The sequence below is a fragment of the Numida meleagris genome, chromosome 1 (genome assembly GCF_002078875.1).
Source record: "Numida meleagris isolate 19003 breed g44 Domestic line chromosome 1, NumMel1.0, whole genome shotgun sequence".
Taxonomy (NCBI): domain Eukaryota; kingdom Metazoa; phylum Chordata; class Aves; order Galliformes; family Numididae; genus Numida; species Numida meleagris.
In genome coordinates this window covers 176,774,506-176,789,993 of record NC_034409.1, presented here as the reverse complement: position 1 = coordinate 176,789,993, position 15,488 = coordinate 176,774,506, and the positions used below count along the sequence as shown (strand labels likewise).

Below are 15,488 nucleotides of genomic sequence, written 5' to 3'. Positions count from 1 at the left end.
CTGAGGCAATAAATTTGTACAAGTGCAACCTTGGATAAGCTCTGGCTCCCATCCATGGCGCAGGTTGGACATGGACCAGCACCTTTGTTTCTGACTCACTCAGCTGCCGGGACACTCCAGCAGTGGAGAAGGGCTGCTTGTGTTGACACTGTATCAGGCGCCATATGTACAGCCTTGCTGACGCACAAAGCAGCAAGTATGCCCCGCTTCTTCATTTAAGCTTTGCCCACTTACCCAGGCTTAAAATAGTAACAGATACGGGACTGGTATTCTTGAAAAATCCAACTACCAGAGCAAAAAACACTATTTGAAATATTTGTAAACGGACAATGAAAATACTTTATACAGTTAGTTATGTCCAGTTTGGGGTTTAATAGGCATGCCCTTTGTAAGAAACCAAGCAAAAGCACCCACCCTCCATCTGAGGAGAGCATATTTCCCTTAAGATGTTTTCTAGATTTATTGACATCCAGCATAGGTCTATTAAAGTTTGATCACTACATGATGAGATGAGGCATGATCGGGCATAATCATTAACGAATCTCTATTCCTATTCCCTATATGGTATGTGATTCACAGCATGCCCTAGATGAAAGTCCACAGCTAGGGTCGCCCTGTGCAATACAACTCTGGACCAAATGTAGCCTCCTTGCACTGAGCCCAGCATAGCATGAAGCCTGAACTCTGTCTTTGTTCTTTAACAGAATGGAGGGAGGGAATTTGCTGGCAGGGGTGGTGAGGCACTGCCCAAGCCTTGAACTTCTTGTAAAGAAACAGAGCCACTGAAGTAAATTGGTTGAGACCATTGTCACAGTCATACATGGAACCTGTGCTGCTTGGAGAAACCATGAGGCTATCAGCAGTGATACAATCCAAGCAGACAAGTATACGAAATCTCATGCCTGCTTTTCTCCCCCTCTGGCTTGCTGGTAAACATACCCAGAAGACTATTGGTAATATCTTTTCATAACATAGATTAGAAAAGAAACTGCTGTGAAGGCAGGGAAGTTCAGGAGTGTGCCTGTAGAAGAGAATGGGCAACCAAAATCCATTATCTGAGGACAGAACTGACTCCAGCTATTTTCTCTCTCCATTGCTTGGCCCTGCACGCTGTTAAGGTGTAGGAGCCTGTTAGGTTCTACATAAAGCAAAAACAAACTCGAAGCCATTTATAGCATGGACACATAACACAAAGTAAAAGTCTGATGTGGCAGAAGGAAAACTTAAAACTGAAGATGGTTTATGCACTAAGTGCAGTCTCTGCTCCTAGGGACACAGGTACCAGCTCTCTGAAAATGTAGCTCTGCAACACAAAAGCAGCGAGGTTAATTCATTTGCACCAATATTAAAAAAAAAAAAAAAAAAGAGCAGCTTTGAGAATAGTGCACTCATGACATACTCTGGTGAAAAGTGAGATGCAAAACAGGAGAAGCACACACAGGACAGCGTAATTAGGGTCCTCTATTATACCCACCTCTTTGACATTTCAGGATTCCTTGCTTTCCCATCCCAAAACCCCATCCTCCTGAGCAGACAAGTTACATGCACACCTCCATTATGAGGGACAACAGAACTAGGGCATGAGTGCTCTGTCTGGGAACGAGCAATGTACGAACCATGCACACTTCAGATGCAGAGTCCTTGCTCAAAAGCAACCTTTCATAAGCACTTGTCCTGCTTAAGCTCTCACTAGCATTCACATACAGACTCTCACTTCATTGCCAATGTTTAAAGTGTTTGCCTTTTATTCAGAAGACTTTTTCAATTTCCAGTGTTTAAGATACTTTCCCATGTCTTCCAAAACAAAGAGCCCCTAGTTTCATAACAGCACCAGTCTACCACGAAAGAAAAAAAAAAGCTAACAAAACCAAAAGGTTCGATGTGATATAGCATAAAGAAACAAATATAGCAAATACATTAGAGAAATAAACATGTGCTAAGAGGAGTATTTACATCAAATTATGTATGTTCCTATAAAATTGGCAGCATGCAATGAAAAGATTAATAGGAATACTTATACCAGGTCTGCAAGTTGTTAAAAGCAGGTCTACTTGGACTGCATCTGTATTGCCGTGCTGCTTTTAGGCACAACTTTGCACTCAGAAGCTAGCTACCCCAGTTAGCCACACCACCTCTAGTGGGATTTCACACAGCCCCACAGCCAGCAGGGTAGATGCAGGTGCCTCTAACTACTTGCCCAGACTCTAGCAGTGCTTGCAAAGCTGTAAAGATGCGGCCTACCGCTATTTCCTCTCTGTGAATATGGTATTGCAGGGCTCATCTGCATATACCTGCTTAAACAAAGCACAGAGTCACTTGCTTATTGTAATATCTTAAGTAACATGGAATCTTAGATTTTACAAAAATATTTTAATTTTCTGTTCACAATTAAAAACTATTTCTATTACAAAACATTTTGAAACATCAGCACTTCTAGCTTGGAAAGACTTTTGTTCTTACTGCTGTTGCATAGTGTTTTCAGGAACTGTATCAGCATGAAGGCACTAGTGCACTTGTCATAGTCAACTTGTAAGGATATCCATAGGAAAATACACTTTCCTATTTAATCCTCATAACTTTCACATGTTTAAGCTGCCCTTCCCCCTCCCCCCGTAACAGGTGCATAATTGACACCTGTCACTACATATCTAAATCTCCCCCAACATAAGCTGTCCAGTATAACAAATTTTGTTTGCAGCCTTTAGACAAAGAACATTCACTCCAAAAAGAGTGACTACCAGCACTGACACCTCCTTAGCTACTTGTGAATCCTATAACTGTGTTCTGACAGCTATCAGATATTAACTCATTCATTTCATTTTGTTTGGTTTCTTCTTTATTCTCATGGTTAGGGTGGTGTTTCTGATTTCCAGCTTTCCTAGACCTTCTGAGAAAAAATTTTGTCAGTAAATAACATAACTCAGCCACATTTAAAAGAATGCAAATGCTGGACACAGCGATCATGAAAATAGTGAACACTGTCTTTTCAGTAGGCCGAGAAACAAAGCAGTCTACTGTGTTGGGGCAGGGCCAAGCACTACATTTCATTAAGCGAGGCATTCGGAACCCATCGTACATGAAATAAAACGCATACATGAAGACCGCTTCAAAGACCAATCTGAAGAAGATGCTGCAAGTGTATGTCCACCACAAGGTGCCTTCAATGTGAAACCTCTGGCTTCTGATTTCTTCAATGTCCTTATATTCACATTTCTGGTCTCCCTTTCTGAACTGCCTTTTCTTCTCATGCCTCCTGTAAGCTACATGCATGGCCACCAGCAGTGCAGGGGTGGAAACGAAGATCAGCTGCAGGGCCCAGAGTCTGATGTGAGAGATGGGGAAAAAGTGATCATAGCAAACATTTTTGCAACCAGGTTGCAGAGTGTTGCAGATAAAGTCATCTTGTTCATCTCCCCAGACTCTCTCTGCAGCCACAACCAGGATCATGATACGGAAGATGAACAGGACTGTGAGCCATATCTTCCCAATGCTGGTGGAGTGTTTATTCACACCTCCTAAGATGGTCTGCAGAGCTCCCCAATCCATTGTCTTGTTTTATAGGTATGACCTAAGACAGGACAAAACCAAAAAGATTAATCAGGATGAGAAACAAATACTATTAAGCATACAGTATAAAATAAAGACAACACTATAAAAAAAATTATATATATATATATAAAAAACTTGATGACACGGCAGTCTTACCAGTAAGCAGTCAAAGTGACACAGTAAGCACATACCAGCAGGTCACATTTTGTTGCTTGATTCACAGATGGAATCGGTCTGGCTGCTAGGTGTATTTGGCAACTGAAAATTTCTACCCCCATCAGTAAGAAAAAGTAGGCAAGGGAAATTGATAAAAAAATGACCTTATTTTAAAGGTACAATTTCTAGAAGCTTTGATAACAGGAACAGAGAACAAAAGATGATATAACAGTCAAAAGTGAGGTAGGTGTTATGGTGAAATGTAACCAGAATGAGAGATTCCTCAGAGCCTCTGGAATTCTCAAGGTAAACAAAAGAAGTAGGCACTGAGGTAGAAGCTCCATTATAAGATACAGAAAATCAAAGAAACTGAAAGACAAAACCTCTATGGTCGTTTAGTTACTTTATTTGGGAAAAAAATTAGCTAAACTCATTAGGAAGTTGAGTTTGCCCATCCTTAGCTTCAGAGCATGAACAACATTTTCATGAGTACATTATTCCAGCAATAAAGACAGACCTTGAGGAGCTGCTGTGAAAGCTCTGTACCTTACATGAGGAGGTCTGCACAACCTGCCTTAAGATGTTCTAAGGATGTGGCCGCATGGCTTTTCTGCATATGATTCTATGAAGAAAATGCCACAACTCCATGAGGGAATGGAGGTGAAATCTTGGTCCCATTCCATTTTCTTATCTTGCAGTGGATGTTTAAAAATCAGCACTATGAGATTCATCCAAAAATTGTGTTTCTGTCCTCTAACTACAGAAGACAGCCCAGGGCACTTAGTCAGATGCAAGACGTATTGTCCACGCCTGTCCAGATAACCTTCTTTTGTAACACAGAGTACATTACTCCACGAACAGCAGGGAAGTTTCAGAAGCCAGGAGAAAGCCAAAGTCAACATTTGAAGAGCTGACAGGCCAATGGGAGCTCAGAGACTCTTCAACAGGAAGAGCGTTTCCACTAGTTGGAATTCAAAGCGTCATACTGTAAAGGTAAAATCCTTTGATTTGTTGTCTGCCCCATACCTCCCCAGGAACACTGCAACTGTTCGTGGAAGCTGAGGAACTCCACACAACAGGCATTTGCAGACAGCATAAAGAGGCATTTCACACCCCCTACTCCCTTCAGATGGACTTACTGAGAAGTAATTCACACGTTACTCTGAAATTAAGAAAACATTTCTTATGCCCAGGCACAAGTGCTCCCCAACCTCCTTGCTCTGAACTTCCTCATCAAGAGGTTTATTTCTCAAATTTGTGAATTTTATCTCCCAGAGACATTTCTTTGGCAATCACAGCACAGGGCACTAATATACAAAAAACACTTTTCCAGGGGTTCTAGAGAACAGCTCCATTGCCACTTGCAAAGAGCACTACATCTATCATGATGTAATTACGATTTTTATTAACTCTGAGATAGTTCCAAAGGTACCTTCCTTTTCTTCCTTGTGCAGTGTGACCTAACTTCCGCATCACACTTCCATTTTGAGCACTATCAAAACCCTCCCTGCTTTACAACAGAGTTACATATACTCTATGAATCACACACACTAATACAAAGCATCAAAGAACATGAGAGCTCTGGCAGAACGAGGGAGTCTGATCATGATGTGAACACAAGGTTTTTTCTTTCCTGGCTTATTGGAAGGTTCTGTTTGCAGAAAGCACAATTTACCAGGTCATCGTGGCTGACTGTGTGGGGTTAGTGGGGGGCAAGAAAGGCAAGATTTTCTTGAGGTTGTAAGAAACCTCTCCTGATTCTGACTTTCTTTCAGGATACAGTGTGGGATATTACCTCTGCATCTGTCTGAAAATAGTCCTGGGAGCAGAGCTGCCTTCCTATCATGTTTTGTTTTCTTGTGTTTTCCTCCCAAACACAAACTGTATATTTCATCAGCACATCGATACAGAAAAATCCTCTGCAGGTTAACACGTGAGAGCATGGGAAAGACTCTGATCACCAAAGATACTTACAAAACAGTCAGATTTTGAAAATATTTCTCTCCATCCCTATTTTTGCCATCTGATTTTAAATTGATCAGATCAGCTTTTTTTTTTTTTCCTCTAGGATTTGCTTTGGAGATCACCATGTAATCAAACTGAAGCAAAGAGTTACAACTTTACTACTGATATTCGTGTTCTATTACTAATAGGCACATTGCCATTATAGTACTAATAACGTGACACAACTCAGTATTGATTAGAAATACCTACGCACACCACAGTTCTATGTCCTGGGGAAGACAGTTCCCACGTGAACTGCGGCAATACACATCATTCACCCAGCCTTTAAATCTAACAACTTGTGTTTCTTCTGTCATTGTTCCCCCTTTTGTCAGCCATCTCCATAAATATGAAAGGCTGAGAAGTGGGAACTGCTTACTCCCTCCACAGCAGTCCTTTTCTTATGTGTTCCTGTCTCATTGTAAGCCAGTACTGCTGCCTTTCTTTTTCCTACAGCTTCCCAAGAATTTGCTTCCATGTACAATCGCACCTGCCTGCCTCCCTGTGGGGAAGGACATTCCAAAATAAAATGCCTCAGGGTGTACTTAAAGGATACCTTATCTTTAGTGGCAAAGCTAGATACAGACACTTCCCCACCACTGCTTGTTCCCAAGGTCCCGCTGCAGTTCTCCACATCCTGCAGCACTGTGAGGGTACATTACAACCCAGAACACCCAACTGCTTTGTTCAGAAGTTATTCCCAGTATTGGTATGCTGTTTTCTCCAACCTGACCCATTTCCACGATCTGCTTTAGCACACAGCTCCACAAACCATTTGGAAAGCATGTCATTTTAAAACAAGCTGCACACTGCAAAGAATCAGAATGAGCAGCCAGTGGAGAAGATGGTTTTTGCCCTTAGCAGGGGTGCTTCTTCAAGATATTGTTAAACTGCACCATTCACCCAACTGTTCCATCTCCACTGACAGCATATTATGTTTCAACCTTAGCAAAAGCATGTCTGTACCTGGATGCAAGCAGAAAAAGCCACTGCACTTTGGAAAGGCAGCCATTCCTAATCAGACTTGATGGGCAAGTAAAACAGGACAGTTCCCCAGGGCCATCTCCACTCCTTCCCAAAACCCTTTGACTTTCATATCTGCCCAAACCTTCCCCCTTCACCATTCCCACCCACCTTCCAGCTCCTCCAGCTATCTCTCCCACTCCTGCCACCATCCTGTTCTTCATGCTGCTTGCTGAGCTAGTCACCAACCTTTGCCCCCCCTTGTTCTACCCTCATGCCCTGATTTCGCTTTAATGCTGGCAGAAAGGCATGTGACTTCTGAGGAGTTCAGGAGACTGATATAAGCACTGATCAGCAGATACTGTACCCAGTAAAGTTCTTGAAGAGCAGCACAGCTGAGGCTGTAGGGCTATATTCAAGCAGCCCAAATTCTAGCCAGATACTCTGGACCTCGTGTTCCCTGACATTTAATATTAGATCCTCTAAATTGTGTTGCTGAGAGATAAAGGCAATTAATAAACCACTGAAGTGGTCACCTTTCATCCAATAAATAGCCAGTGACCAAAGCAGAATGTAAATTCACTGAATATGGCTCTTCACAGATCACTCCATCCAGACATCAAGTTGGGGCTATCGGTAGTGATATGATGCCTCATTTACTCCTAATTTACTGAAAACCTAGGGTGCTAACTCCAGATTGCAGGTTATCTTTCTTCCAAACACTTGCTTTCCAGACCTTCTTGCTAGTAAGTAAAATATTAACTGTCTGGCTGAACAATGGAGATAAAAGCAGGAAAGCGACTTCGCCTTTGATGGCTGCTAACTCTTACAGATAATTATGTGAGCCAATCCACCTAAACACATACAGAAATCAGTGTGTAGACAAGCTTTGCTCATCTCAGAAGTAAGGTACTGGACAAGAATAAATTAAGACATGAAAGCCCTGGTGAAATCGGGGGGAAAAAAAAAAAAAAAGAGTACAGTGGGAAGAGGGACTGAGATAAAGGAGGAAGATGAGAATAACACAAGATAAGCCAGTAAAGTTGAGTAGCTGAGCATTTAGAATGCATTTTAAAGTGAGACTTTGTTAACTTTAATACTTAAAGTTTCCCAAACAAGTAAATCAATCCGTTCTGCTATCAGTTGAACCTTCTGTTCCTCTGTCTGAGAAAGGAAGAGGAGCAGGACAGCACAGCTTTTACAGTTGCAGATAAAAGTGATCATAAGAGATCACCACGCTCCACCGAAGAGCTGGCAGTGTGGGAAATGGTTCTACGTGACCACACAACACGTGGAGAGGCACACAAGTGTGCTTCCCCCAGTGGACTCAGGCACTGTCAGCAGGCTAGACAGCAAGACAAATACAGCTTACCTATTTCTGCAGTTCTCCAGCTGCCGGGCAGGTTTTGAGCTCTGCACTGCCATGACTACTTAAGCTAGTTCCTGTCAGCCTGCATTAAACAACCATCACAGCACTCTGCATGCACCCACTAAAAATCCCCACATGTCACACCACTGAGGACCATCAACCCCAAGCACTGGCATCCAGGCACACAGCTTCTTAGCAGATGTTTATTACTCCGCTCTGGTAAGCACTGGTATACTGGATAATCATTAGTCAGTGGTTAAATCCATGGCTTCAGCAAACCACAGAATGCGCAGCAAAGGTGAAAGCAACATAAGCTGCATCTCTTTCACATACGCACCATGGAGCTTACTGCTATAGGTTACTAAGAAGGCAAAAAAGTCATGTTGGAAGTGATATAGGAACAACTAAGAGTTCCAGTCAGGAAGAGGTCCACAGCATGGATAAATTCAAAGCAAGACTACACACTCCTTGGAGCTACAGACATTATACCAATTTATTATTTTAAGGGAATCAAACAAATGCAGAGGTTTTCACAATGTCTCCAGACAGTTTTCACTGTCTATCAGAATTTCAGTGTAGGGTTCCAGGAGTCACCAGTCCAGAATGCACTCCACCACTTGCAGTAGTGCCTCTAGATACTGGTATAAGATCAGCAGTCTGCAAAAACAGATGTCACTTCATCCAACCTAGGAATGCATTAGCTGAGATAATCTTTAAGCAAAAAAGTACTGGTCCTGACCAGAGCTGGAGATAAAGAAGGAACTCAGAAGCCTGAGAATGGCAGTTTCAATGCAGAATAATATTATCAGGATGGAGTCCGGGAAGCTTCTTATAAATACATATTAGATCAACGTCTTCCAAAGACAGCGTCCCTTTATCTCAGCAGGAAAGGCTGGCACACAGGCTACAGCACTTACCTGCTGACTTTCCCAGACTGTCTACTAAACTTTAAGCCTACCCCACACCTTAGTTTCCCAGACATTAATTGAGATAGCAAAATCTCACTTTCTCACAGGGTTGTTCTGAAGTGCTCCTCTACAACTGGACACTTCAGAGATTCATACTTCATTATCAGGGAACCAAGACAGATAAGTCCCAGTTCAAAGTTGAAGTATATAACTTAGATTGAACCATTCAGAACACTTGCTACTTAAGAGAGAACACAGCTCCTCCCATTACGACAGCTTCAGCGTAGAGTTCACACTGTAAGATGCGGCTTTGAACTCTGACTTCGGCAAACCAAAATCTTTTCATTTCACTATTATAGTAAGCTTCCAGCTACTTTACTTTTACTGCAGTGTATTAAAAACATGAGTGTTCCAACTGTGTGCTCCTTGAAGGATCGACAGCTATACTAAGAAGTTGAATAAGGATCAAAAGATCAGCCTAACGATCCCCAAAGCCCATGCAGCTCTCAAGCTTTGTTCTGAGCACCTGTCTCCACATCAGAGTGGAAACTGGAGAGCAACAGAAGAGCCAAGACAGATAGGAGTTACAGTATATCTGATTTGACACAAGAACAGGCCAAGACTAATCAGGAACAGGAAACCTCTGACAGTTGCAGGTCTGAACACAGCAAGCATTGTGTTTTCTTCTACTCAAGTTTATGGCAACAGGATACATTCTTTGCTCTCAGCCTCGTGTAAAAACAAAATATAGCCTTTAAAACAACAGATTACAACCCAACATGCGTGAAGTTTAATGTTTAAAAACATATGCTAAGAAAATAACAACATTAAGGATTCAGCACCACACTCACCACATTATGACTGCCCCACGTTCACGCCCTTACAGCCTCCCAAGACATTTTCCAAGGAGGTTTGGAAATATCCACGGCTGTTTCACTAGCCCACAACTATAAATGGAGAATTACCATCCTCCAGGACACCTCTGCACTTGTGGAAAACAGGACATCAGAAAGGTTGGTCATGCTTGAAGGCATAACAAGATAGAAGAATTCCTACTGGAATTTGGCCCCTCAGCTGTTTCTGAAGGAAAGGAGTTTGGGCGGGAGGGGAGGGGGGGAAAGAGCACTTAAAAGCCTTTGCTTTGAAAGGGATACAAATTCCTGAGGACTATTTCTTCACTGACACAAGTGTCCTATATCCCAAATTCTAAATAAAGTTTTACATGCACTTTGCATTGCCCCCAGACACAAAAGTAGCAGTACTGTTTGTACGGGTTTGTAAAAGACAACAACAAAAAGTCACCAGGCCTAGGCATATGTCCATATCCCCTCTACAAATCCACGTGTTCCTCAACATACACCCACTCCCACTTCAACTGGCAGGTTACATTCTCAGAGGGGGCTTGTACCCTTATGGAAATGCTATGACTTTATAATGAAATTCAGCTTTTTTCCTTCAGTGTATATTTTGTCAGCATTTCTTTCACTGAAAGTAGAGATAAAAAAAAAATCAACTTTTTAAAGGTATCTATGGCAGGAAGAACAACATGTGAGACACGAAAAGAATTGTTTTCAACTTCCCTTTAGCAACTAATTGCTGCATTGCTATTTTTTTTCCACATTCCTTTTGTTTTGACAGCACTTTATCTCTCCTCATACATCATCACTTCAGATTTTCCCTTATACAAAACAGTGTTTAGCCAGGCAAGAGTCACGTATCTTTTCAGATAAGCCATCAGTCATCACTAACAGCAATTAAGAGCTGTGAGGAGCAGAACAAGGAAAAAACATCTGAAGAAAAACAAAAATTATCTGCACTCCTGTTTGTTGAAGTTTCTGAGACCTTTTATTTCCCTGCTCACATGAATAACAAGAAAGAGGCACCATTGGTAAAGTGTCCTTTTTGCTGACAGAAGCCAGCTGAATCAATGCGATAACTTTTTGCAGTAACTTATATGTTCCTCAGAGTGCTGCCATTTTCCTAGATACTGAGATATAATAGAATATCTTTTTCACTTTTTGCACCAATTCAATGAGGCTGCCAAGTAATCTCACCTAGATTAGACTTAAAGGGATGCAAACCAACACAGGCAGAGGCCTAAACTTCAGAAGATTGAAAGAAGTGGCCCTGTCATGGAAAAAATGGATTCTTCCAGTGGCGCATCCGAAGCCATGCCTTTTCACTGCTCCATTTTAAGCTCTGTAACACATAGTTCTTCTGCGTCACCAGACTGACTGTTCCAGGGACTAAGGTCCCGAAGGATGTGCGCTAGAGGAGCCTCATGGCTCTGCAAACATTCAGTAAACACTATCTGGAAAAATCACACCGCAATCCCTAGCTGAAATACGAAGGTGTCTCCTTCAAGCACACTGCAGGAGGCTGAAGCCTGACTCACCATTGCCCTGTCTCTGAGCTAAATCTACAGCCCTCCCGTGTGCTGCCTTTCCTGCCTTACTTCAAGGTAAGCAGGCTGAGCAACAGAGACCAAGAGATAATAGAAACCACAGAACTTCATAAACGAAAATAAAAAATGAAACTAGTTTATTCTACTCTCAGCTCAGCGCACACACATGTTGTGGTAAACCCAGCCACAACCCAGGCCCAGACCTAGATATCACTTCACACAAGCCACAGCCAACACAAAGCTCGTTAGTGATCAAAGCACAACAGCTTGGCGTTAAAGGGCACTCGAGACAAAAGGCTCATTCTGTCCTCTAACCCCCTCTGACAGCTCCCTTAGAATATTTCACAAAGTCATAGAATCATTAAGGCTGGAAAAGACCTCTAAGACCATCTAGCCTAACCAGGCACCTTCCACCAGCGGCGCCCGCTAACCACGTCCCTCAGCGCCACACCCCCGCGTTTCCTGAGCACCTGTGGGAGCGGTGCCTCCGCCACCTCCCCGGGCAGCCTGTCCCAGTAACGCCTCGCCACTTTGGAGAAGTGCGGAGAAGTTTTTCCCTAAGAAAGAGATTCCTCAACAAAAGAGAGGGGGAGCGGCAGGACCGGGCGGGGAGGCCGGCAGGAGCAGCGCCGGGCTCCCTCCCCGGAACGCCGGGCTCTGACTCACGCCTCAGCACCCATTCCCCGGTAGCTCTGAGGAATGTTTCCAGCGCGCGATCGCCGGACCTGTCAGTTTGCTGCAAGCTGTTTACCTCAGCGCAGCTCTCCGAACATCCGTAGGTGTGCCGCGAATTACCTGCGATTGCGGAAGCCTTTATTTCGCTCGGTGCCGTAGCTGCTCGGGCACTTCACATAACGTGCTCGCTAAGAGAGATCGGGGAACAGAAGTAGAGGTGTTAGGCTGTAAAAAGACAGTAATGACCGAGAAGAGCGCTCCCGATCAGGCCGGGGGTCCGCGCTGCCCTGCACGTTACGGATGAGGAAGCGAGACCCGAGAGCAACGAGTCCTATCGCAGGGCAGCGCCCCTGCCGCCTCCGGCTCGCGCTCGCTCTCCCCGTCCCGCCGCGCCCCTCACCTGCCTCAGCGCTGCCGGGACCCCTTCGGGGCCAGCACCCGAGCTCAGCGGTGCGGTGGTAGCGGAGCGGCCGGCCCCAGGCTCCCGGCCCGCAGCTTTAAGGTCCCTCCCCGTTCACCTGCCGCCGCTTTTACCCCGCCCCCGCGCCCGCCTCCGCCCGCGCGGGGCTCCTTCGGCGGAGTACCCGGGGCGGAGCCGGCCCGGGAGCGCCCAACGCCGGCGGGGCCCGGCGCGGTAGTGCGCTGGACGGCAGAGCCTTATGGTCGGGGGTCTCGCCCCTTCCCTGAGCCGCCCCTTCTATAGCCGCCTCGCCTGGGAAGGCATCGAGGGCAGGGCTGTAAGGAGAGGGGGAGAGAGCAGAGGCGAAGGGCAGTAAGGCAGAGCGAGGCCTGGGACAGTGGGAGAAAATCCGGCAAAAAAAAAGGTGCTGGAGAAAGCCCGTAGTGAGATAATGGGCGATGTGTTTTTTGTAGGGTAAATGTGTGTGTATGATAACAGGATCGTCTGCTGTCTTGTCAAACTCAGGTGTTTGGAAGGGCCTGTTCCTCGTGGAAGTTGTAAAGGGGGTACTGGCAAATGGCAGCAGAGAGGCCAGTGGTTGCTGCCTTTGTGAGATTGTTCTGAAGGGTGCCTGAAATGCAGCCACAGCTCCTGGCAGCTTGTGTGCTCACCGTGCCGCAGGTCTGTATCCATGCAGGACCCACTTCGCACAGTTTTCTGTTTCCAGTACAGCTGCTGAGGAAAACCTTTGCTTTCATAACCTTTGGGTTCAGAAATCTCTATCTGAAATCTTGAATTCTCCTCTTGCACACGCACGTATCTAATTAGATAAATGATTGCTAATGCTTTACCCAAATTTCTGAGGAAACACATGGCACAACTGCAGCACCAGCAGCAGCAGCACATCTCAGGGTTGGACGTGTGTTTGTGCTTGCTGAGGGCACAGAGTGGTGGATCAGGTGACAAACTCGTTCCAGCTAAATTCTTCTACTGCTTATCTCCACTTTCCGGAATAAAAACAATTCCAGTGAAAATCTTTGGCAGAAGTCAATGGCTCATTTGATTGTCTAGCACAAGCAACTCAATCCTTGCATATGATAGATAAGAAATTGCCGTGAGCTCTGGTTTAAGTGTTGCCCTCCATCTCTGGGGCACTCATCCTTCATCCACCACTCCTCACTGAGCTCCCTGCAACCTGTGTCTTAGCACCACAGGCACATTCATGTCAGGGGGACTCTCCAGAGGTCTCTAGCCCAACCTGCTCCAAGCAGGGCTGGTACTCTCAGACCACTCAGTACCCACACCCCATCCACAGGAGTTTCAGACAGAGCCAGGTCAATGTGCAGCTGCAGGCCCAAGGTGCGTGATGCTGAGCCAGACGGGCAGTAAATACCTGAGGCTTGAGTCTTCCTGGCTCACTGACTTCCGTGGGAGTTGCACTGGGGTGTGTTCAGGGTTCATGCGCACAGCATGTTTCAGGAAGGGAGGCGGCTGGGGGCCACGTGGTTATGCTTTGCTAAAGGGAGCCCACCTCCCCATGGGAGAAGAGCTTAGGAGGAGACATCGGGGACCCGTGAGTCATTCCCTTGCCAGCTACATTCCAGCTCAACTCAGTGATCGTGAAAAAGCCATACACATGCCCTGTCATCCCCAGGTCAAAAAATTTCCAGCTAAATATCAGGTATATTTAGTTGCAGAGAGGATTTTGAGTTTGCACTGTTTTGCAAGTCTACATTTGCTGCCAAAAAAAAAGGGTTTTTTTTTACAGAGAGAGAAGTATGATGAGGAACTTGAGGAGTCAAGACTGCTTCTCACTGTGCAGTTACCTGCAGGAGAGGAGCCATGGGCAGTGAGAGCAGACCGCTCCTGGCTGCCTCCAGGAGGGTGCTGCCCTCTGATGCTGACACCTGGCCTTGATTCCAGAGCAGAGACACACAGCTCTGGGAGGGAAAGACAACTTCTTTGATGTTCTGCATTTCCACGAGGAGACAGTTCTAAAGTGGTTCTCTGGCTGGGGCCGTGGTGGGAAGCAGTGTGTGTATGGATGCCTGGGGAGCCGGCCACCAGGCCTTTTTTCATCTTCCCACGTGCTTACTCACGGCACCAGATACTGCCTCTCCAACCTGGTGGTGCCAACATGCTGCTCAATTGTAAGTAATGATGCCGGGGCTGTGAGATGTGTGCAAGAGGTGTGTAAGTGCTGGAATTTAAGGAGTACTAAAAGGGTACCGAAGTAGTAGTACTAAAAGTACTACTAGTTACAATCTTAATGTTTTCTCTTTAACTGCGAGAAAATGTTTAAATATATTTAGTAATTGTCCACTTACTAGAATTAAATTGTATTTATCTCTTCACAGATGAGGAATGTTTTAGAAGAAGCACAGCTTGATAAACCTGTGAAATAAATACATATGAATTCGCTACTTAATTTTTAACTTAAAAGGGAGAAGGAAGGGAAGGAAGAAGATAAAAATCATGTATTATTGATATGTAACAAAAGAGGAAAAATAAAGTTACAGGGCTTAGAAGTTCAGAAGTTCCATGTCAAAAGAGAAAAAAAAATTCACCAGGAAACTTCTTTTCTGCTTCCCCAGACAAATCGCTGTTCAAAAATTGCAGTGAGCACTGGAAGTGGGGATTTTTTTCTACCTGCAGCTTTCTGGTTCCCCTCCGAGCCTTCACATCTCCAGTTACACTCTTGCAGCCTTCTGACTGTTATAGCCATTCAGAGGGAGGGGGGAAACAAAATTAACTCCAGTGCTTCAGTGTGAAAGTGTTGTGCAGGTACACCTCAAAGTGCATGCTCTCCTGTGGCACGTTTTATTAGGAAACAACAGACTGACAACATAAACAAAGTCTTGAATCCAGCACTTTCCCTGCTGCACACTGCTCAGGAATCTGCTCTTTTTTTTACCATTTATTTTCAGTTTAATTTACTGGCAGACTTTCACATAAGGATTATGTTAGCCCTGATTTACATAGACTCGGGAAATCCCAAGTCCTCATCTATTCAGAAATTAAACCCAAAGAGTCACTTCTTTTCCAATGTAATTACTTTAG

At 44.6% G+C, this 15,488-nt stretch overlaps 1 protein-coding gene across 4 annotated transcripts; it reads right to left on the bottom strand.

Annotated features, from left to right (window-relative positions):
- LOC110389393 (gap junction beta-6 protein) lies at positions 1,719-12,584 on the bottom strand. 4 transcript variants are annotated; one of them, XM_021379728.1, is made up of 3 exons: positions 12,429-12,584; positions 12,105-12,216; positions 1,719-3,568 (listed from the first exon to the last, which is right to left on the bottom strand). In XM_021379728.1, the coding sequence occupies exon 3, from the start codon at positions 3,544-3,546 to the stop codon at positions 2,755-2,757; it is 792 nt and encodes a 263-aa protein (XP_021235403.1). In that variant the 5' UTR covers positions 3,547-3,568; positions 12,105-12,216; positions 12,429-12,584; the 3' UTR covers positions 1,719-2,754. The 4 variants fall into 4 exon arrangements, with proteins under 4 accessions (XP_021235403.1, XP_021235395.1, XP_021235411.1 ...); XM_021379720.1 differs by having other exon boundaries at positions 12,149-12,216; XM_021379736.1 differs by having other exon boundaries at positions 12,149-12,216; positions 12,433-12,547.